Source organism: Lycorma delicatula, chromosome 1, assembly GCF_047948215.1.
Source record: "Lycorma delicatula isolate Av1 chromosome 1, ASM4794821v1, whole genome shotgun sequence".
Taxonomy (NCBI): Eukaryota; Metazoa; Arthropoda; class Insecta; order Hemiptera; family Fulgoridae; genus Lycorma; species Lycorma delicatula.
Window position 1 is genome coordinate 191,189,772 of NC_134455.1, and position 25,572 is coordinate 191,215,343.

The window sequence follows — 25,572 nt, forward strand, 5'->3', positions numbered from 1 at the left end:
TTTAAATTGCACCACTTACAAATTAGAACAGAAAATTAAAAAATAGAACAGAAAAAATATAAGATGATTTTAAAATAGATTTAAGAATAACAAATATAAAAAATGCAGATTAAAAACAGCAAGCAATAATTTTACAAAATTTTGCTTGTTTTGTCTTGAAACATCCTGAAAAGATCACTGTGATATTTTTACTAAGTAGAGAGTGGCATCTGATGAGTGTAGATGTGTTTTTGATTCTTACTGGATTATTGATTTCTTAAAATGGATGAAAATACCAAATGAGTCTGTATCAAATTTTGTTTGAAAACCAGGAAATCAGCTTCGAAGATTTATGAACTCTTAAAAACAACTTTTGGAGATAAAGTTCTGAACTGGTCAAATGCATTTATCTTGTTCAATAGATTCAAAGATGGCAACGAATCAGTTGAAGATGACCCCCAGTCCAGCCGGCCTTCCACTTCAAAAACCAATGAAAACATTGTGAAAGTTTGTGGTTTAGTACACTCTGACCATAGACGAATAATTAGGGATATGGCTGATGAACTGAATTTACATGTTTACAGGATTCAATCAACTTTAACTGATGATCTGAACATGTGTCGAATGTCCACGATTCATTCCAATATTATTGTCAGACCAGAAGAAACAACACCATCTTGAAATGTCTCAAGAACTGATTAATCAAGCTGAAACTGAATCAGATTTGTTAAATAGGGTAAATACAGGCGATGAATCATGAGTTTTTGGGTATGATCCAGAAATAAAGGCACAATCATTGCAGTGGAAGGGTCCAAATTTGCCACGACTGAAAAAAGCACGACAAAGTCGGTTGAATGTGAAGACAATGTTGGCAGTTTTCTTCAGTTGTATGGGTAACATACATCACAAATTTGACCCTAGGGGGCAGTCAACCAGGAATATCATAAAAGTGTCCTTCAGAGTTTGCACGAAAATCTGTGAAAGAAAAGGCCTGCATTCTGGCGAGACAAGAATTGGGTCCTCAACCGTGAAGTACTGACTTATTGTGTGGTCTTGATCACAAAATTTTTGGCTAAATTCCTAATTCCTGTGCTTCTGCAAAACCCCTATTCCCCAGATTTAGCCCCTGCTGACTTCTACCTGTTTCTTAAATTGAAATTTTTCCTGAAAGGGATTGCTGAAACTGATTTGACTGAAATGAAGACATCAAGACAAATATGGAAAAGGTTCTAAACACCCTTAAGAAAGAAAATTTCCAGAAGTGCTTCAAAAATTGGAAACACCATTGGAGTCTGTGTTTTCAATCAGTTGGGGACTAATTTGAAGGAGATCCATCACAATAGCCTGAAAGTACTGCCATTTTGAAATTGCAAGCCCAGTCTTAAAACTTTACAATGACACCTCATCATCAAACTGTGCTGAGCATCAAACTTTGAACTTTTTCGTGAGGAATATTTTGCTATTTCTAATAGCTGTTGATGATAAACTAGTTTATGACCTTAAATTCCAATTTTCAGCATATTTAAAACATGCTCAATGGAATTCATCTCTTGAATTCCAGGTGGCCAGACCATTCTATTAACTACTCCATCCCACAAAGAACATGAACTATTTTGTCCAGAAATAAGCTAAGTGTTTTAAGATAATATGGTAAACTACAGAACTCCTTCATTACAATCTAATGGTTTCACAGGTCCTGAATATTTTTGGAGTAGCACTCTAGAAATTGTAGGGTGTGAAGGACTACACCAACAGCCAGTCAAGCTCCCAAACTGAGCAAAAGATTAGATCCTTTTAAGCGTAATTTATGTAGCCATCAACTGTTATCTTGTGCAGCTTTAGATCTGTACAGGCATTTAGAACTACAATACAGATCCCAAACATTAGAAAATGTACCATAGAAAACTGAAATCTACTTACACTGAGCTACATGATAGATGGTAGTTTTTTTTTTTTTTACATATACTAAGCAAGTTAATACGGGCTCCTCTTAGGCAGAATAATTTCATTAATCTTACTTTTTTCGCAGTAATACTTACCAAAACATTGCTAGATCTTGTTGTACCTTACTTACACTTAACTTGATAAATATAATTTTTCAAAACTTTGGTAAAACAATCACTCATCACTCTATATCATAGGTGACCTTGTCCTCATCTTCTCAAAAGATGAGAACCAGTCTTATGAAATCATTTACCATTTAATTTATTGTAGAATACCTTACTTAAAGTGAGGCAAAGAAATAAAAACTGAAGCAGTTCAGTTTTCAGCTTTAAAATTCCTAGACAGATTGAAAATAGCACATCTGAAAAACTAAACAATAAAAAGATTTTCAGCAAAACTGGGATACCACACAAAGAGCAAGAACTCAGTAAACACAATCAATAATAATAAACTTAAATAAAAGAAAACTATTATTTTACAAACCACTGAGACCACTGAAAGTTAATCAATTGTTTTTAAGTATTAGCATCTGACAACAATTCTATTACCAGTATAAATTACTAGGCAAGTAATTTCAAGATAAATTAATTACAAGACAAATATATTATTTAAAAAAGTACAGCATTAATTTGAACTTTAACATGCAAACTAAATTTTTTATTAAAAAAAAAAAATTCTGATCAATGATAGTTTAAGTAATGATTTTTTTTTCTCTGTTTACTAAAGCCTTAGATTCTATTTTTCATTTAGCATGTTTCACAATACAATGTGAAAGATTTAATAATTAAAAGTCTTATAAAAATTAAAATTTTTTATTTCTTTGTAATTAGATAACAAATCCAATACTTCTATACAAATTCATAAGAAATTTACTGTCTGCATAAACTTCAGTTTGTATAAAATTATTTGCAGTGCTTAACAAATATTTTTTTCATTTAACTATTACTGCTGCATCATCACATAAAAGTATAATAAATTGTATTTTCTAAATCATTAACACTTACTTGAGATAAATATTCTAAATCTTGATGAACTAGTGAACGACTGGCTGGAATGCTTTTCAACCTGGCAAGTAGCATCTCATCAGGATGTGAATTTCCATTATAATAAGGCAAATTTCCGTCAAGTAAATAAGATAAAGCTAACCCAGATGGTCCATTTCCTGTAAAATTAATAGAATAAATATACCATTCTACTTTATTGATGTTACTGAGACACTAATTTGTACATACTTCCCTTATCATAAATAGTAATGACAAGATTTAATAAATCACTAAGTTACAATGAGCTAATTAAATATTAAACTGAATTTTCTGGGTGAACTGCTACATTTTACTACAGAGAACTAATTTAAGAATATATGAAAAAAGTAACAGATTTATTAAAATTTTAAAAAAGTAGTATACAAAAACTAATCGACTATGAAAAAAATAATTTTTTTAATAAATTTACCAGGTACGAACAGCACAAAAAGATCATAAAATTTATGCAAGCACTGCAAACATACTAATATTCATTACCATCACACTGCATTGTACTTTATGTTGATACTTGAAATGCTTTATTCAGTTTCCCACATCTTTAGTCATCCTAAAATTTTCATTATCTTTAAAATCTGTTAACTACGTTTCTGTAGTTAACAGATAATAAGTAAAATTATTCATTTTTTCTTTTTAGAGAAATAGTTGAAAATCACATGCAATTCAAATTAGTAACAATTAAGCAAAGCCACTATAAACAATAAATATTTCACAAATAAAGAGCAAGATATAACAATAAAAGTAGTTTGTTACATCAACGGAATACACTAAAAGCAAAATAACACAAAAACAATGTTAACAAATTTAATTCCATTAAGAGGTTATTTTATAGTTTGTTGTAAATTCAATAAAAGTAAATATGTAAGTGGCAAATTCACAAATTCATTACTTACCAATCACTACAACTTCTTTATAAATAGTGTGAGGTGGTAAGCCTTTCAAACTGTTTGTGTAATCTCTCATTTTATCAACAGTTGTCAAATCAGATCTGAAATTAAATAAATCAATTAAGTTACTATAATTCAATGGATTAATATTCAACAAAATAAATAAATATTTGTGCTTGCATATATGAAAGTAGACAGTTAAAGAAAGAATGAAAGTTAATCAAAATAATCCAACTGGATATTCACCAAAAAGAAAACATTGAATAAATTATCAGAAAGTTAATTGCAATAAAGGGATAACGGGGCTTTAGCAAATAATGTCATTATCCTAAAAAAAGGGTAATAAAATACAAGAATACATTGATTAAAAAATAAACTGTATATAAAATGTTCCAAAACTAATTTTAAAATAAAATATATGTATTTTATTTATTACAAATAAAATACAAATCACCAAACACAGTAATTAGGTAAGTAAAAATCTTACTTTATTCATTTTCAATAATTAATTCTACATTTTACAATAATATTTAACTATGCCAATAGAAAAATACCATAATTTTTTAAACAATATGACAAATTATTAAAAAAAATAAGTTTTTATATTAAAAATAGAATTTAATACAAACTGAAGGATGCATTATACTGAAAAAACTAATCATTGAAGATTAATAAGCTAAGTCTAATGTGTCTAATTACTGTGTTTGGTGGTTTGTATTTTATATAATATTAAATTTTATTAGCACAGTGGTCAAAATACTGAATTATTTAAATAATTAAAATATACATTTTTTTTTTAATGTTCAAATAATTCATTAACATGTTGACCACCGTGTTAATAAAATTTAACATATGAATTATAAACCACCAAAAGACAGTAATTAGATATGTTAAATTTACCTATTAATTTCCAATAACTAGTTTTCTAGTATCTATTACATTAAAACGTATTCTTTTAATTGTTTGTCATTTTATTTCAAAATTTTGAATATTTTGAGCACACATATAAATTTTGCTGCCAGTACTGGAATGATGTACTGAATGCTTTAAAAACAGCATATTTTTTCTAGTCATTATTGCCACCTGTTAGATTGTATTTTTATTATGTTTTTAATTAAATCATCTTCACATGTGTCTTGGTGGTTCAGTTCTGGTAGTAATAAATATAGAATTTAATACCAACTTAAGATGCAGGATACTGCAAAAACTAGTTATTAAAAATTAATACGGTAAGTTTAACTGACCTAATTATTGTGTTTTGGTGGTTATAAGTTATAAACACCTCTAATACACAATCTGACTGCTCTACAACGCCTGGAACAGATTAGGGAAGAGAATCTTGAAAATTGATGGATGTCAAGTAAGGATAAATGCCAGTAGTGTAAACTACACTAATTTAACTAGTACCCATAGATCACATACATTAAGACAATTGTCAATGTAGTTCTATTGCAATTTTTAACAGCTAGCGGACAATCCCATTAAAAATTCTAATTGCTTGCAATTTTATAAAGCAAATTTATAAATAAAAATAATCCTGAAAATGTTTTACTTCAGTTCAGAATAGAAGCTTGAATAGAAACACAAGTAACAGTACTATTTTAAAGATTTCCTTGAAATAATCATTTTTAAAGTACAATAAACCTTCTGCCACAAGAATACTCAGATACTAATTGCATCAACACATATGTTGACTCAGGGACTAAAAGCCTATGTACTAACATTTTATACGCATTGGCCTCTGTTACAAGCAAACTAAAAACGCTGTCATTTACTATATATCTTTTGTGGTATGGTAATATACAAAAAAACAAGTTTCATAAACTTGCTGTAGCATATGTAACTGTTGAGTTTTATTCTAAATTATATATTCGTGTTATGATCTAGGCCTACCTTCCTGTTTTACAGCGATTAATAATAGTAGAATCATTCTTGAATCATACATGACTAATGTGTTATTTATGAACTGTTAAACACAACATGCAATTCTAAGAATTGCATTTACTTACTTTTAATCTACTCTAATCATTGCACTGTGAAGAATCATATATGTCACACACCACTTGCAATCATGTTCTAGAAGTGGTAATTACAGGAACATTTATTGCAGTGATTTATTTTTACTATTTTTTGTGTTGTTTTCATTTAAGGCTTTATCACAAATTCAGTCCATTAATTTTTTAATATTTCAATGCAGTTATTTTCTTTTAAAATGCCCAAGTTAGGAGGAACAGGTATAGTAGTTCATAGTCAGGCGAGGGAAATTGTATTCAGTGTTTACAATTTCTTTTTACAAAACAATGCCGGAACCGGAATGGTGAGAAAAACTTTACTGCATTTTCGAAAAGTATGGTCATACAGTTCTACGGTTGCCACCTTATCACCCTGACTTAATACCACTGAAATGATTTGGAGTCAAGTGAAAGGGCAAGTAGCTAAAAGAAACACAACTTTTAACATGTCGATGTTCTTAAGTTAGCCGAAGAGGAATTTCATAGTGTCTGAAGCTAAGTGGAGCAATGTCTGTAAGCATGTCCATGTTAAAAAAATACATTGAAGATGAACATTTATATGATCTGCAAATCGACAATTCTGTGATAAATGTGAATTCATAATCGGACATGAGCTCTTTAGAATCTACCGATAACAGCGACTTCGGAATTTCCAAGCTACTTCAATAAAGTGACTAAAAAAAATAATTATTTTAAAGTACTTTAAAATGATAATATTAATCGATAAAAAAATATAATATTTATCGATAAAATTTATAATATTAATGATAATATTACTACACTTAATTAAATAGCATTGTATGTATTTTTGGTTATAAATATCATCTATATTAAACTGACAATGTTTTCAGTTGGCCTAGCTGACCATGCCAAATTTTTTCTGAAAGATAGTAGTTTTTTGTACCAACTTACATGCCGATATTTCTACTTAATTTAACACATTACATTACAGAAGGTCAAAAGAAATTCGGTGATATCAATAAATTTTTTAAATAGCATATAATAAAAAAAACTATAACTGTTATGATGGTGTTACAATCAGTATGCTATAGTATAGTGATATAATGTGATAACGTATCATATATTGAAGGAATTTACATCATTAAGGAAAACATTAAATTACTGTAATTTGATTGTTAGTCATGAACTATACCAAAAAATCTTATTTTAATTTTACAATAGATTAAATTAATATTAAGATGCTTCAATTTCTCAAACATGGTTACCACTAATATATTTAATAAATTATTAGAAAAAATAAAAATCCACCTTACCAGCAAATTAAATGTCTCTCTAGATCTTTATTAATTAAAAAAAAATCTTTTTAATTTTTTGACTTTATAATATTATTTTATTCTCTGACGATGGTCTAAGGACTGAAAGATCTAGAGAAAACATTTAATTTGCTGGAAGTTGGATTTTTACTTTTTTTAATAATTTAAGATGCTTATAATACCCTTAAATAACACCTTTACAAGAAAAGAATTAATCACAAGACAAATTTCCAAAAAAACTTTTACATTAATAAAAAATTGAATCCCAAGCATAGATGTGAGATGTGACGTGTATAAACAATAATAATAATAGTCAATACATAATTAATCAGTTGGATAAGCGATCAGCATCATTATTGATCAACCTAATGATGGATTTTCTGTGACAATAAAAGTTTAAGTAAGGTTAAGATTAAACAGAAATAAAGTTAATCTAACACAGTTTTAGTTATTAACAATTAACAGCACTACATGTAAGCCTGAAACACCAATAACAACCAAATTACAACTAGGCTTACAGCTTGTTATTAAGTAGCATAAAAATTACTTATGAAAAAACACACACATTATCTAAAATGAATTAAGTAAAAAACATATTCAAAGTTTAAGCTAACAAATAAGTTTCAATTCAGGTAATGAATTTGATCACCTGTTATGTAACGAACACATAAAAAAAATGTTCATACAAAATATTAACAGATAATCAGTTTACTTTCTTAATGTTATTAACATTATATATTCCTTTTTTTAAATCCTTCTGTTTGCTTCTTCAAGAGTTCAGGAAAGGCAAGTACATGAATTTGCCCTCTCAAAACTTTATCTCTAAGTCATTCAATTCTTATCACATACTTGATTATAATAAAATCCTAATTAGAACAAATGATTTATAATAAAAATGTGAAAATAATTTTAATAGCAAATAAAATTATCTGTCAAGGCTTGAACCTTATGATTAAATCAAATCAAAAAGAAAAAGCAAATTAAATGTCTAGGCTCTATAACATAAAGCTTAAACAGATAGCAGGCAACAGATTAACAGAAAGCAGCTGCTACGAAAGCAGTAGAGAAAAAAAAAATTTTTTTTAATTTTTAAACTTACAAAATAATTAATCAAAATACAAAAGGAATTTAGATTATGAAAAAATAATTATTCTATGAGATTTTCGTAAATTAAAAAGCATACAATGATATAACTAAACAAAATAAAATAAATGAATATATACAAACCTGCATATAAACATAATTTCATACAACCTGTGAACATTTACAATTAATAAACCTGTAATTTCAAAAACCTATTTGTAATTTCATAAACTGCATAAAACCTCCAAATAATTCCTCACACTTAAGCAAGTGAAAGACAGTTTGTATTTAATTCTCCACCTTTCAGTACTACTCAATCTCGACTTAAAAAGAATGAAAATTACTTTATTAAGAGGTAAGTACTTCATGAAGTCGCAGAAACACTTGATTCTTTAAAGTAGTTTGAATATATTTATTGAAGTAGCTATGTAAAATGATTGGATAGCAACAAATCATACCAATTTTTATAGGTATACAAAAATCTGTTATCTTTCCATATCGTTCACACATGGGCCCTGCATAGAAATATTTTAGACCGCATATCGAAAAAGTATGAAAACATCATGAAACGGTCACATACAACCAAAATTCATTTAAAAACTACAACTGAAAACCTTGTTAAATTTTATAAATTGCTTAGAACCAAACTTATCAATGAAATAGAGAAACTTTCCCACCTTTAAGACATCAAAACTTAAGGATAAGTACAAGTACACGATAAATTAATTCTTTACTTATATACTAATCAATCAAAAATTACTGCCTAATTTAAAAGATTGAGTCAGTGACAAACTTACTTAAAAGTTTTACTTACATTTTAATTGTTCAAAAAAATTAAAACGTGACTAAACAAAAGTGAAACTTAACTAAATTCTAAAATTAATCTATGGTATAATTTTAGCATCAAGTATTTCAATTAAATAATGTAACAAAAGGAATATATTGCTATATAATAAGGTAATACTTTAACACATGACATAGCTATCACAAGTGTCTCTTGAAAATGAATTTGAGTATTTATACAAGTCATATCTACGAATCCGTAATAAAAAAAAAGTTGGCAGAGTATCAAATTAATTAGTTGATAAAACAATTTTTTTTTATTAATATTAATTAAAACTTTTCAAATGGATATAATTAAGTTTATTATAACAATTGAAAAGGTCAAAGATTAGCACATCCCCCGCTATGATAATAACTGTAATAAATTTATAATCAATGAATAACAAAAAAAAAATATAACTGATAACTTAATACATAATAAATATAATATCCACTCTCTGTTTATGTTCCACTTCCCTTAATACTTTATTTCCAGATATAATAACATTCCAAAAATTTACATGACTAGCACAATGAATATAATATACTAAAAAGTAACAGATCAAAGAATTCAAATAAAGCCCAAGCAGATAAAAACAAACAGTTCAGTGAGATATTTTAAACATGTAATGAGATATTTTATAGAATATATAACAAATAATTTGCTTCCAGAAGACAGTATAAAAGACTGTGCAATTTGAACAACTGAGAAAACACTTTACTTTTTGTTTTGTTGACCTAAAATAGCTTTTTTTTTTTTTTAAATTTAATCTCTACAGAATTTAAAAAAATGAATACAAGAAAGATTGGTTTAAGAACAAGAAATATGGAATTTTTATTATTAGGTTTTCACACTTTTGTTTTCTATATCTAATTTTGAAGTACTAAGCAAAGAGTTAAGTAGACAACCGTACCAAATATTTTATGAATCTCCTTGTAATCATTAACACCACAGATTTCTTAGTAGTCCTTTAACGTAACTATGGAGTGCCAGATATTAAAATACACGATGTTAAATTTAAATGACCTAGAGCTAAATGGTTTGTAATAAATTTAGAAATGGATCAGACCTGATCTTGAAAGCAGAACTTAAAATTAATTTAAATACTACTGACCATTTTAGTTAATTCATCAATTAATATATTTAATTCAAGAGACTATTATTTTCAATATAAAAATAACATGACATGATAAAAATATAAATTTAAAAATTGTACTAAAAAATGAAATTCAAGATTATCTCTTAAAACAAATCATGATTTCATTATTAATGTTCACACCTCATGTTAGATGAAAACAGTTAAGCATGAAATTTTGGAAGTAGTAATTTCATTTTCAATTTATTTATTTTTGTTTACCTTTCACTCTCCATAACCTCTACAATTGAGATAAACTGAAATGAACCAAAAGGCATCCAATTATAAAGGAACAAATTACAAATTAAGAAAGATGAAAATAAATAAGATGATATTTGATGAGGTAATAGATGCAACACTTTTCAGTGAAGTAGTAAATAAACAAAAACACTAATCTATTCCCTCTCATGTAAAGCTGAAAAATATTGAAGATTACAAAAAGTGTAAAAACACCTTTAGGTTTCTTTATGAGGGGTATTCTCAGACTATAATATATATAAAATTGTTTGAATAATATGCTTATATTCACTGATAAATTCAACACAGAGGTAAATTATTATAATATTATAAAGTAGTGACAAAAATGAAGAAACAGATAGAATGACAAAAATAATCCTACATAACAGTCTCTTTTTACTATATCTTGTTAACATAGTTATAAAAAAAGGATGTATGTTGTTTTTACAATAAAAAAGGAAGACCATATGTTTTTCTGATGATGGGAATCTTCAGCTCAACTCTTTTTTTGGCATTTTTTTTTTTATAATTATTATTATTAACAAGAACCCACTGTCACATGCAAGTATAAGTCATTGTCTCATATATGACAGAAGTAACAATTAAAGGAATGACCTTAATCATGAAAATAAGTATTATTAATAAGTATTATAATATGTTTACTAATTAATCATACTAATTTAATTTATAACACTGCTCTTTTATCAGCAAAAAAATTTCAAATTAATTCTTTAAGAGGCATTACGAATGATTCATATTAAATCTATTTTAATTTTTTATTTATTTATAGCATCAAAAGTGAATTAAACTCTAATAAAACTTCTTCTCTAAAACATCATCAACTAATATTCATAAATAATGTATAATAATGCTGTAGAACCTTGTACCGGGAGATTCAAGGACTTCACAACTTTAAAAGTATACAACAATTTATTTAGATAACTTACAGATTCAGTTGTCTCATTTTATAAAAAAACATATCAAGTTTAATAAGTAGCATATATTATAACCATCAATTTTTATGGAACATTTTTAAATTACTTATAATAATTTGTGGAGATAACTCATAAATCCTAATATTCCCAAAAAATGAGTAACTATCAAAGAAAGTAGTAATTCATATTCTTTTTTTTGATCAAAAAATAAATAACTTCAAATGCAGTTGGAAAAAAAAAATAGATGCAACGGGATGTACTCCAAAATATATTATATATCAGAGAAGTAATTTTCAAGACATTAAGCAATTCTTATTTATATAGACTAAATTTACTGCAAGCTGATGAATACAAACCAAATTACTTCGACCCGAAATATTTTTTTACAGGAAACATTGCAGACAGAAAATTTATTTAGAGTTTCAAAATGGAAATAGACTCTGAACACAAAGTGCCAGAAAAAAATTGTTCAGGATAAACAACCTTTTCAAAAAAAAATTTGCGCATCCTTATATCTTAGTAACGTACACAACTGGTACTGACCCTTATTCTCCAAATTTCAAGAATCGCATCCGACTTGCGTTAGCGCCCTTTAGCCTGCATCTGTGGGAGAAAAAAATTTAACCACTTAGTTGTCGTTAATTATTCTCACTTGCGTATACGAATTCATTATAGACAATTACCGCATATGCTTTACAATAAATCCTAAAATTCCAATTGCTAATTTTGAAATAGATATAAGAAATCCATCCTACTATTCAAATCAAGTCCGGAAAACAACTCGTAAAGAGTACACGATGCAGAGAGAACACAGATTTTAGACGTAATGATCGTAAATCCAAATGTGAGAGAATTCAATTATAATAAAAACTGGCTAAGGATGCATCACATAAAGGTTACATCAGAATGTAACTAGCGAAGCAGTAACATGACATGCCTTAGAAATGTGACAGACAACACTAACAAGACAAGGAAAACAACGTACTTCATTTATTTGAATTTACTCGACTACTATGACTATGGTGTTCGGTCAATAGTGTTGTTGGCTGCTAAACTGAAGGACCGGCGATCAATTTTTCAAATAAAGTCCTTCTATATTATTTATCTTTCTAAAGTAGACCTGAAGCAAACAAAGAACTTAGGAAGATATTGTTGTATTAATTTTAATTTCCACGGTTGCGATTGGCAAAACGTAGTCCACGTTTATTTTCTCCTAACCCTGAATTACTTATAAGATTAAAAAGTTAAAAATCTACCAATCAAAATGCGTTTTTCTAATATATTTGATTACAAAATAGTACACAAAAAGCAGACCAAAAAAAAAATATTTAAAAGAATAAAATTTGTTCACCTTTTGCAGAAAACGAAACTAATAATGTGGAAAAATTTGACTGCAAGTGACATTTTGTGAAAAAAGAGAAAAATTAAATGACCATTGTTAAATATTGCATCGTTATTTCTCTGCCAAAAATACTAAAATTTAATAAAATTAAATTGCTCAAGAGTTAAGAAAGTTAATGATGTTAGCGTGCACGTTTAATATTTCATGAGTGACCAGCCAAATAATCCACACTACCAAACTATTACAATACGACATAAATCAATGGATTAACAGAAACATAAAATGACAATATTTATTTTATAGCCGATGAAATAAGAATAGAACATCGTAAACAACCTCTGAGTGAGCTCCGATTATACGTAAGTACTGCACGCGCAAAAACATAAATAACGAAGATAAACAATGGAGTCCGGTGTAAACTTACAAAACAGGAACGGCGCGAGTGTAGGTAGACACGATCAGAGACGATCAAATTATGCCATATCTAAAAATTAACATGAAATTTCTTCACAAATAGAAATTCTGTCTAGGTAAGGAACACATTAAAAAAATTATTTACTTAATATGTGCTAATATTAAATATTACCATGTGATGGACAAGTTTGCCCCGGAAGAAATATAAATAGTTTTGTGCTTGTTATCTCATTGCTGGCAAATAAAATTATTAAAAAATCCTATATCAATTTCAAATCATCCTCAAAAAAAAAAATAGAATTTCGGTGTTTAGTGAACGAGTCCTTTAGAAAATTAACCAGAAATTACGGCAAGAATTATAAACTACGCGTAATTTACTTGATTTCATCAACTTATTCAGTAGGCTCAATGACATCGGCAAATTAAACTTTACGAAATTTTACAACCTTTCCTGAGAATTGGTACCGATGCGGTAATTACATTACAAAGTTTACACCGGTAAATAGAGCAGATCAGGTCGATTATATAACAATTTTAGTTATCTGATATAAACATAAATGTTGATTATTAACAGTTAATTACAAAGTGAAACAAAAATTGTACGCATTAATTATTTCCGATGCGATACTTTGGTTATTTACAATAAATTAAAATTGTGATTATGGTAAAAGACAATGAAAACGCTTAGTCAATTGGTAAATCCAATACGCAACGCTGATGGAAACAGAATAAAAACAATGGCGAAAAACATTAATCATTCAGCGGAACTTTCAACCACACAGCGATTCGTTCTTAAGTGAACAAGTACAACTGTTTAATAAACATACTAAAAATATAATAAATACAGTTTAATAGAATACATTGTTTATTAAAATAGTAAATGATCGATTAATAAATGAAAAAATTATTAATAAAAAATAATACTTAATAAATGGAAAAAATAAATAAACAAAATAAAATAAAAAATATACAAATAACAAATTTTTGAAAAATTAAAAAAAGCAACATCTGGAAACAAACTAATTACAAAAGAGATACTCGCACATCTTTCCTTGTCAAACTAATGCAGCGAGACGCCACGTCCGCGTCCACATCAACTTTTTGGTCAAATTTAATTTTTTTTGCACTGAATTTAAACGAAAAAAATACCAGCAGCAGCGATGAGGATGAGGACAAGGAAGCACAACCACCCTCTGGTTCTAACAATGCTACTGCAGGCCTTCTCCTAAATTCAAACCAATGTACAACATGTTTTTTCAAAGAAAAAACGTTTCTTGGAAAATGTTTAGGTACTTTCGAAGAACTACGATTTTGCACCAGATGTTAAAGAAATTCAATACCAGCGGCTGGACGCATATTCACCACGGCTAGCTTACTCAAGACGACTCAAAGGTGCTCTTTGTAATTATTGCGTGTTGTTTCCGCCGTCAGCCAGAACGATGAGAGGTTATTGGGGTTCTTTTTCCATCAAACCTTTCATTAAGTACAAGGACGTGCACGATTATTGTAAAGCACATGTAGTCCCAGTGACACCACATTGCAATGGAATCTGCAAAATCATTCATGGAGGGCGTTGCTGTGGACGTCCAACTTCACCAATGAAAATTAATAGTAAAAACAAAATAGTACTGTCCTCAATCGTTTCCTGCGTCATTTCTTCCAGCACAAATGATTTACCTCTCTGGTCAAAATCTGGATGAAGGATTACTTATCTATTTATGCAATTTACCCATCGAAGCAGGTGATTCACAACTAAAAGACCATTTTGAGCATGGACCGAAAAATCGGTCATATCGATCACCTATCATCCAAAATTATGTGACGCTACAATCAGGGAACTCATCGACACAAGGGTAAAGCAATTTTGTGTTTAAACCATTTTGACTGAGGCGGGTATTTGTAGCAAAAAAACAGCTGTCTATTGCATTACGTTTCTTCGATGAAAAAGCCAACGAAATCGACGAATTTTTAGGCTTTGTAGAGCTTGAAAAATTTAGTGCCGTAAGAATTGCAAAAGCCACTAAAAATGCTGAACTTAAACTCAGACCCTGATAAGTGTGTGGGATTAAACATCGACGGATGTTCCACCATCACTGGGAAAGGAGGTGTGCAGGCGATCTTGAGGCAAAAGTGCAAAAAACCTTCAACATTATTCCAGAAATTCGAAACTGCGTTGGAGATGTCAAGGAGGTGACCAAGTTTTTTCGCGAGTCCGTTTTACCACGCAATCTTATTTCTAGCATTCCTAAATTGTGTGAGACTAGGTTGTCAAAAGAAATACATCCGTGTTCACTTCGTTGATATTGTTGCCGTTGATATTGTAAGCATTAAAGAGATCTCACGCTAAAGAGAGAATTGCAGGAATTCATTTGTTGCGTTAGTTTTAAAAATATAAAAAAAAATATTTTTTTATATTTTTTTCATTAATTACTAAGTATTCCGCTATACTGGAACCCGTAGCAAATGCACTTGACACAGTCAAAGCCAACCGACACATTCAACCTATTCTTGACATGCTACGAGTTCATCGGAAAGATGAGGAAAACGGCATGACTGCAGTTTTAAAAGAAGCAGGCGACACTGCAATGCATTTGAATGTTGATATAAAACTCGTATTTCTGGCCGACTAAAGCACAGAGGCAATCATCCAGCCAAAATTCAATCCAAATTTTGGATTTGATTTCGAAAATTGAAGTATATCTAATAATTCTTTACTTAGATTCCATCATATCATCTTTAGAATCAGATTTTCTGCAAACAAATCGCCTGCAATTTTCATTGTTAAATTTCCTCCCGAGTAACCATGAAAGGCGTTTTCATTTGAGAAATTGAGTGAAAGTATGTCGTGCAACTATCTACAATTTAAAAGGCATTGAAGGATAAAGGGAATTGGTGTTCAAAATGTGGAATGAGGTGCAAGAAGCGCCAAACATAACTGAGGTTTTAAAAAAGAAAAAATCGGTTTTTCCAACTATTAGAAAGGCTCTACTGATATTCTTTTCACAGCTCTGTACATCAGGAACTATCGAACGTTCATTTATCTCCCTTCGTCGAATTAAAATATGGGCAAAAAGCACCATTGGTGAAAACAGGTTAAATGAGTTAGGTATGCTAAGCGTTCACCGACAATGGGTTTTCGCTAATAAGGAGCAATTAGTTGAAGCTATAGTTAAACAATTTGCAACTAATCCTCGCAAAATGTTACAAAATTATTATTTTTTTTTAAATATTTTTTACTCTTTTATTTCTTATTACTGCATAGCACTCCCCTTCATGGACTACCCTTCTTCCACGAAAGAAGTTAAATTCAATAAGCTGCCCCCCTTTTGTTTTGAGCTGGATACGCCCCTGCGCACACGCACACACACACACACACACACACACACACACACACACACACAGCGACTCCATTAGAAATAAATAATTTCACGATGTTTTCTTATTGGTGAAAATAGAAAAGTTCATACAAACACAGGTCCACAAATGCCTATTTTTGGTACAGCTAGCTAGAAAATTCATCCTCATTTCGTTCCGGCAGTAAAATGAGGCTATAGGCTACTGATAAAAACGGGTTCCACAACTGTATTTCCATAAGTTTCAAAAAAAAAATTTAATCCAAAAATAGACTTTTTTAAATTTCGTGTAAGTTTACTTAGTTAAAAATAATCAAATTAACTTTTAAATAAAATTTTAAAAGAATTAAATTCTGAAAAATTACTGCGAGTAATTTTTAGCTTCACAAAATCTTCAACCCACCATTTTGGAAAATCATTTACAGTCTTGTCGGTAGAGAAACACCTAAAGACATAGTAAGTTATTTTGAAAGAAATTAATGTACACATTTCCAACAAAGCGTTCATACAAACGTATGTTGAAATTTCTTTTCTTCATGAGACACCTGTTCTTTTACAACTTTCAAGCTAACACGAGTTTAGGCCCAAGCGAAACTTTTTGAAGTATTTTTTGAAAATATTTTTTCTACTTAGCCGTTAGTTACTAGATTTTCACAATGTCCTCGAGCAAACAGAAAGACCCATGTTAAGATTTTTTATAAATTGTTTACAATTTATAATTTTTTTTATAAACTGGAATTTTTTTTATTTTCAGGTGGAAAATTTTCTCTTTAATTAAACAAAAATATTATGATCGTTATGGTAAACTGAATAAGAAAATATGTGTAGTAATTAAAAGTAACCGTTAATTCATCATAATTTAAATGATTTTTGGAAAAAATGTTTTAAAATCTACGTTAGGATGGCAGAACGTGATTTATCCAGTTTTATATATTTTTACAGGAGAATGAAACAAAGTGTTTATAAATCACATTTTTAACTTTTGTATTGGATTCTTTTGTGGATAACTACCACTAGTCTCTTCTCAACACATCCTCAACAAGAGATATTTAGAGGTCCAATGTATTTTCCCCCAATTTTCATATACATTTTGCAACCTTCGTGACCTACTTTTGAATGGGGATTGGGAAAACGGTAAAATGTAACAAAACACAGCTGTTTAATTCATTATTTTTCCGCGATAATTACTTTTTATAACAAAATATTAAACATTTTTACACATGTTCTTTTGAAAAATCTTTTTTCAACAAAAAATTATTTTTTAACATGCTAGATAATGAATGAGTTAATTTACCAAAACTAAAGGGAAAAATACTTTAAAATAATACAGCAGTATTGAAATGTTTTATTACTGGTATTATAATTAAACAATAATTTACAATACCATCCTTATTATTTTTTTTTAATATTAAAACCACTTTACCACTTTTTAATATTAAAATCACTTTAAATTTACCATCCTATCGTAGAAATAAGAACTGCACAAGTGCAGCAGAAAGAGAAAAAAACATGTAATAACAGACTACATACCTTATATTGTGAATTACAATTACTAATAATCCGCAGTATTTAGCTACTACTTGAAAAGTGGCCGATAACTGAAACGTTGGTTGAAAAAGAATACAAAGCATACATTTAAATAATTAATATAATATATATATATATATATATATATATATATATATATATGTGTGTGTGTGTGTGTGTGTGTGTGTGTGTGTGTGTGTGTGTGTGTGTGTGTGTGTGTGTATTTGCCTTTTCACACGATTGTGACATCGAGTTGTGTTAAAGAGTATTTTTTTAATATTCCTTCACTTTTTAAAACCAATAAGATTAGTTTTAAAAAAGACTGACTGCTGGAAAAAAAATAATACGAGTCAATTTTTTACCGATATTATAAAGCGAATTATTAAGTTTCAAACATTATCAATGTCTTAGGCAACTAATTTTGTCAATTATCGGATCTGGAACGCATAAATTAAATCACTTTCGATAGTTCTTTATTCATTCTTACCTTTTCTACCCTTTACTTTTAATCAAAAATTTACCGATTAATCGCAATCCATTTGCCTATAATACAGGTATGTTTAATTTATGAAACTAATCGTTTCGCTAGTTAAGATTTCTCATATTTCTGAATAAGAAAATCCTTTAAAGGCAACAAAAGAATTCAAATGTTAAAAGCTGAGCGTTTCCTTTTTAATGAAAAATTATTCCTAATCACGATCCATTTCCTGCGGTTTTGTTAAAAGACTAGTGTATGACGTATGTACTTAATGCGTCATCTGCATCGTACTCGAATTTAAGCAGTCTGCAATAAATGACACTGACTGATAGCGACCTATATCCTTTACCGCTATATAAGTAAGGATAATACATGGGTAAGGATAATACAAGGTGCTGTGGTCCAGAGGCAAATAAAGGTGCATAGCGACTGACGCTCACAGTTGTCCGTTACTGCAAAATAAAACTTAATACCGTACTAATAATATAATAAAACGGAGTTTTATTTGGAATGCATACAAGTTCCACGGTATATTTCGGTAATCTCCTTTCTTGTGTAGGCTGAAACTCGGATATGTCTGCAGACGCTTTGCTCGCTCCGGCAATTAACAGGTAATCGCCTGGTGAAATGCCAGTTAACAGATACTTGGATCTATTATATACCATCTGATACAGAAGTGTAATAATAAATGTGTACATTTATTTATTACACGTGTAATACATGCGTACAACTTTGTTTATTTACAATAAGAAAATAAAATAGTTAAATACGTAAAGAAGTTAAACGTCAATAGAAAGATAAGTCCCAAGTCATTGTGTTATGTGGGAGTTCATGTATTATATAAATCAATCGTTTTGATACCTTTTTAATTTAAAAAAGATAGCGCAACGAGAATTATTTTTTTATTTTTCCTACACTTAAAATAACCGTCGGTTATGACCGTAAGAAAATGGTACAATTCGAAGATCAATTATCTAATAACTATGACGACCTCGAGAGTAAACTGCGCCGAAGTAGTAAAGAGTTGCTGCCTTTAGATTTCAATTAAAACCGACCCGAGAATAATAAGTTATTAATAAATAAGTTATTTCAAAACGCTAACACCAAGATTCTTTAAATGTGTCCGATAATTAAATATATTAGAATTCAAGAACAAGAATATTCAAAAATAAGTATATAACAAAGTAATAAGTATATAACAATAAGAATATAACAAAATAAGTATAAGAAAACGTTGTACAATAATTCGGTGTAAGTTTGAGTCCGTATAAAATAAGCGATGTTCTCATAATACACGGTCATCGGTTCACGTTATTAAAAAGATAATAACCGATATTGATAATAATTGAAATGCACAACGGTTCAAGACCCCTGCTGCTATCTCGAACGGTGGCCGCATTCGATAACAACCGGAAAAAGCAACAAAGCCCAGTGATTTATAACACGAGAGCGCACGTGAAATTTACTTTTCGATTCGTCAAAAAAATAACCGTCATACCTCAAGGATTATTTATCTTGGCTTTTCCATAAATTTTCGTTACAACGTCGGTTTTTTGTTAACATATTTCATAGAATTGTTAGCTGTAAGTAGTTTTAATATTACTATTATTACCGTTAGTATGTATAGATTCCTTGAAATCTATAAATAAATGCTACAGCAACTGGTAAAAAAAGTACTGTAATTCGGAGAAAACTCAATCAAAAACTCGACGAGCTAAATTTAACATAACACATTACTGTCGAAGTCTGTAAATAAATACGTTTTCACAGAATTAGCAGACACATACAATAACTAGTACGTCACTAAACTAATCGATATAATAAAACTATTGGTACAGTTAAAAAATCAATATTAATAAACCTTGTTCTAATAATATACGGAATAGTAAGTTCAATAAAAAAGGCAAAACTTTCATGTCTTACTAATTTACTAAACCCGGCAGTAGGAACTAAATAAACATAATAAATAGTACATAAAATAAAAATTTAACAAATACTAGCTCAACCTTGCAACGGGCTAACCTCGAACTTAATAAAATCCGATAAGGAAACCAATGATTAATACAATAAGTAACGAAACAAAATTTATATAAATATATTTACACAGCCAACATGTAAAATTACATTTAAAAAAAACAAATTCGTGAATTCTCAAGAAAAGATTAAGGTCGTACGATGGTAGATATACAAAAAATTCAATTATACTTATACAAATATAATCGTACAAAAATCTATTTCCAACAATTTATATATTGTAATGCGTTAAAACAAAGTAGGTATAAAATTGATTTGAAATAAGATTCCTTATATTTAAATAGAAATTTACGACGTAAATTGATACTATCTTATCTAATTGATACACCGTATCAAATTGCTACACTCACGGTAGGATTGGCTGTAAACATGCTGACATTTTAAAATTTCAGCTTGCAGTTAAGACAATATCCAATGACGCTGAATTAATTAAAATGTCCATCGACTTCGTTACAATACGGTTTTTCTTTTACTGCCACAACACATTCAGATCTATTATTATTCTAGCGATTAAAATAAGAGAAAAAATGAATCCTACATTGTATGAATAGGAGAACGAGTTGAACTAACATTATTCCGATAGCACAAAAGTTAACAAAGTAAAAATTTAACGTGCAAAAAATGAAACTACACAACTGAAGTGGATGGGCGATGGAGTAATCTACGAATTAAAACGGGCGTATTTCTCTCTATACCTCTCACACACACTCTCTTTCTCTCCCTCAGCTCTCTTTTTTAAGTTGCGCGAATCGACAGAACTCTAGCCCCTTTACATATATGGGCATGTATTATTCTTATATGTATTTTCGGTGTTAAAAAAATTTTTAAATGCCAATTTTAAATTTCGACCATATGGAGGGCCCTCCGATGTTTCAATTGAAATTTCCTGTAACAAGTCCCCCTAATGTTTGACGGAGAACCCGAATCGGGTCTCAAAATCCGGAGGACGAATTCATCCGAAGTGAATCTGTAGTTATTCGGCATCAGTTCAATGACCGATTAAAATTCAAATATACAGTTTTATATTACAGAAAATGAGCGCAGAAAAAAGTTCGTAATGATGCTTTTTGTAGCTCCCATGTTTTGGGTCCAGCCGGACCCAAAACATGAGAAAGAAAGACCAGACCGGATAATTTAAAACAAGAAATTAAAATTTTAAGAATGTTATTTTAAAAAAAGGTTTTATCATAAAATTTTAAAACTATAATTACAGTTTACAGATAAAATTAGATAGTATACATATGATTACGATTATATGTATATGATTAGATATATTGTATCATAAAGAACAAATAGTACCGACACAGACATTACAGCTGTTACTACTGACATCGAATATCGATTTGGATTAATTTTTTTCTCCATGCGAAATCGGTTTCTTGAAATAACTTTACACTATATCGGGTTACGACCGTGGGCACCTACTGTTTAAAGATACTACTGATTAAGACTTTAACGAACTCTAGTTGTACGATAATTTAATAATTGTAACAATGCCTTACATAAAAATAATCTTTTATTCCCATTTTTTTGCATCAATATTACCTTAGCTACTAACAAATAAAATATTTTTTAGTAATTTTGTATGTGTGTATATATATACATACTTTCATATAATCTACAGGCAACGAGAGATTCCAATCAATATACTATCCTTTTAGCATAACATCTGCTTCATGAGTAAGTGTTAGCTTCGTAAGATGGTGTTAGTACTGGATCGCAGAACAGACGTTTTTGAAATTTTAATCACCTAGCTAGCATTCTGAGCATTGTTGAATTTTAAATTTAATTCGATTTAATTATATAATAACATACAATGATAAATTCTATTTACAAGAAAAGTAAACAGAATGTTTTCAGTTTGGATAACAGACAACGTACTAGTAGTCATAGTCCAACTTCAAGATTCACTGCGGCAGCTATACTTTATGTATTATCTGTAAACGCTAACAGTTTTAAAAGAAATACAAAGTGAAATAAACAAATTTAAAAAAGAAATAAAAATTAAATTTTACAGGTAGTACAAGTATGTAAATTTGGAACCTCTATGGTTTTAAAGGCTTTTCAGAGGTACCCTCACGTAACAAAAAGCTATTGCGTATCAGCCTAGCATTCAAATTTTACAATACTATGATTTTTACAGGAGATTTCACATTCGCAACCCCTTAAGAGAAACTTACATCTTTTTTTTTTATTTTAACATCCGTATGTAAACCATAACTACACAAATAAAATCACAGACTAACATGGAGTAAAGTGTTCTGTGTGTAATGGCAATCAAACATAGTTTTTTCACAAAAAGCTTTCGATTTATATTTTAATAACTAACCGAATAATAATATTTACTCATTCATTTATATAACTTTTTAACTGTTACGTAAATGACTGACATCAAAATCTTGAGTAACAGTGTAAAATAACTATTTGAAAATCAAACTTCACACAACCTAATTTCCCGAAGGTATGGAGGCTACTAGAAACCGTAATGTAATCTTGTATAAATCACAAAAGGTTACAGGGTAGTTTTGTCAGAAGTATATTCAATTTAAGTTGTTAAAGTACAAAACCGATTACCATCAATCAATCACCCCTTAGATATCAAGTACAAAAAACGTGTTGTGTATTAAGTGCCAAACAATTTTTTAGATAAGTATTTTACCAATTCATACTTTCAGCCTTGCAAACGAAATCGGTGAATTTATTCGCATGGGCCCGTTGGTAACAGATATAAAACGAACACTGTAAAAACTGATATTACTCTGTAAGCTAATCTTTATAAACGGAATACAATAGTAAACAAATACTTTAGTACTGTTTAAATATAGAATATAAAATAAATCAAATAATAAATAAAATTAAGTATAAGTAATATACAATATTAATAAAGCAACTAAAAGAAAAAAGTAGGTTTCTTTCCAACAAACACCAACAGTGAGCAAAGTAAAATCGAGCCAAGTAAAATGACGCAACCTCATGGGAAAAACGAGTAAGTTACAATAGCTGTTCAAAGTGGCCTCCATTATGCAATTCACATAATTGAATACGACGTTGCATGCTCTTAAACACGTGTTGTAACGTTTGTTGAGGAATTGCAGCGACATTTCGTTAAATTTCGCTCTGCAATCCGGGAACGGTGTGAGGATTAGTTTGCAAGCAACATTCTTAAGGAATTCCCACAAGAAAAATTCAGGAGGGGATAAATCAGGAGACCGAGCCGTAGCATTTTCCTGCTGAAACCACGTACTGTGGTTTCTAGCCGATCTGAAGGTATAATGTCTACAAATTGTTGCATCATTTGTACATAGCGCCCGCTGTTCACTGTGCCACGAAAGAAAATACTGAAAATTCGCCTAATGACATTGCACATCAAACAGCCACTTTTTGTTCGTGCAGAGGAGACTCATGTAGATGAAGTAGATTTTCCGTACACTAAATGCATGAATTCTGTGCAATCACGTTTCCATCAAGGTGGAACCATGCCTCGTCAGACCAAAACCATCGAGTTTTTATCCAACTGACGTTACAGACGACATGAACCATTGATAAAAAGAAAGCTACACGTTTTCAAGTGCCTGCAGGTCATAACTCGTCACAACATGAATTCTGTACGGATACATCTTTAAACACTTGCGCAAAGTCATGGGGGCACTACCAACGGAGAGACCAGACAGACTAGATAAGCGTCGCACAGACTTCTTGGGACTAACAGAATATGCAGCTTTCAAGTCGATCAACTTTTCTGGTGTTCGCACTTTCAGTCGACTATTTTTGGCTGCATCTGCCACATTCCCTGTCCCTTGGAACTTGTCGTCCGGCCGCTGATGGAGGACTTGCTTGGTGCATCCATACCATAATTTTCTGTGAGTGTATTCTGGGTCTGGGCATAACTGGCACATCTAATAAATTTGGAGGCAAAGTATATTTTCCTGGTGCATTGTGTAACCCACTTTTCCTCAATTAAACCAGCAACAAAAAAAGGAAACATTCTTCCATAAGGTTGCGTCACTTTTTGAACGCTATATTTTTTATTTCCTGATGTTTTTATCTAACCGATTTATAAACGTAGGCGTAATTATTGTTACAATAAAAAATATACTGGTACACAAAATATATTCTTAAATTAAATATAATAAATAGTCACTGAAATAACTAAGTATTTTTAAATAACGTCCTTCAAAATGTTTTGAAGGAGTAGCCTAACCCGTAACATATATGGTAGTTAAAACCGAAGCTCATTTTTTTTTTACAAAAGATACGATACGATAATTAGAAATAACTTATTCCCTAGCATTTTTAAATCCATAAATATAATTCCGTTTTTAATTACCAATCGTTACATAAAGTAGTTATATAAAGGAGGTTAAAAAAAAATAATTTTTTTTAAAAGCGCGTGAATGAGCTTCTGTCCTGTAACCGAAGTTCTGAAAATTTCTCGAACTGTCCAGTTCATCATTCCAAATTGTAATCTAGACTTAATTGCTGCTTCGTAAAAAGAAACCATGATTTTTTCGGGCACATCCCTAATAGTTACTGAAATTTTCTTATGATTTTATGTAATTAATTATTTAATTATTAATGTGATATTTGCAGGTCAGACCAATACCATTTACGACTTCCAGATAATATATATGATTTCATTATCTTTAATTTAATCGGTTCATTTGTGAAAGTACTGTAATGCTGAAGTATGTGTGTGCGTGCGTGTGTGTGTGTGTGTGTGTGTGTGTGTGTGTGTGTGTGTGTGTGTGTGTGTGTGTGTGTGTGTGTGTGTGTGTGTGTGTGTGTGTGTGTGTGTGTGTGTGTGTGTGTGTGTGTGTGTGTGTGTGTGTGGGTTATTTTCTGTTTCCCTTTACTCGTTTCACGTTTAAAGATTATAAGCGCATTCAGAATTTTAAAAATTGTTTTAGATTAGAGTGAGGTAAGAACCACATAAAAGAATTCATTCACGATCTTTATACAAACCAAAAGTGTACCTCAAGTTTTGCTGAAATTCCAAATTATTAAGTCACTTCTACGTTTTATTACATCCTTTACACGTGTAACAAAAGTTTTAATTCTTTTTCCTTCTACGCTCA

At 29.9% G+C, this 25,572-nt stretch overlaps 1 protein-coding gene across 7 annotated transcripts in view; it reads right to left on the reverse strand.

Moving 5' to 3' along the window:
• Positions 1-25,572, reverse strand: part of LOC142326505 (oxidative stress-induced growth inhibitor 1-like) — an 85,476-nt gene that overhangs the window by 18,182 nt on the left and 41,722 nt on the right. For 4 of the 7 annotated variants that reach the window (XM_075369086.1, XM_075369118.1, XM_075369125.1 and 1 more), the window contains exons 2-3: positions 3,857-3,951; positions 2,928-3,085 (exon numbers count right to left, since the gene is read on the reverse strand). In XM_075369086.1, coding sequence (XP_075225201.1) covers positions 2,928-3,085; positions 3,857-3,951 — 253 coding nt within the window. Of the gene's footprint in view, positions 1-2,927; positions 3,086-3,856; positions 3,952-8,363; positions 8,413-9,033; positions 9,196-11,892; positions 11,953-25,572 lie in introns of those variants that run through there. The other 3 variants (XM_075369112.1, XM_075369106.1, XM_075369093.1) reach the window with 3 other exon arrangements.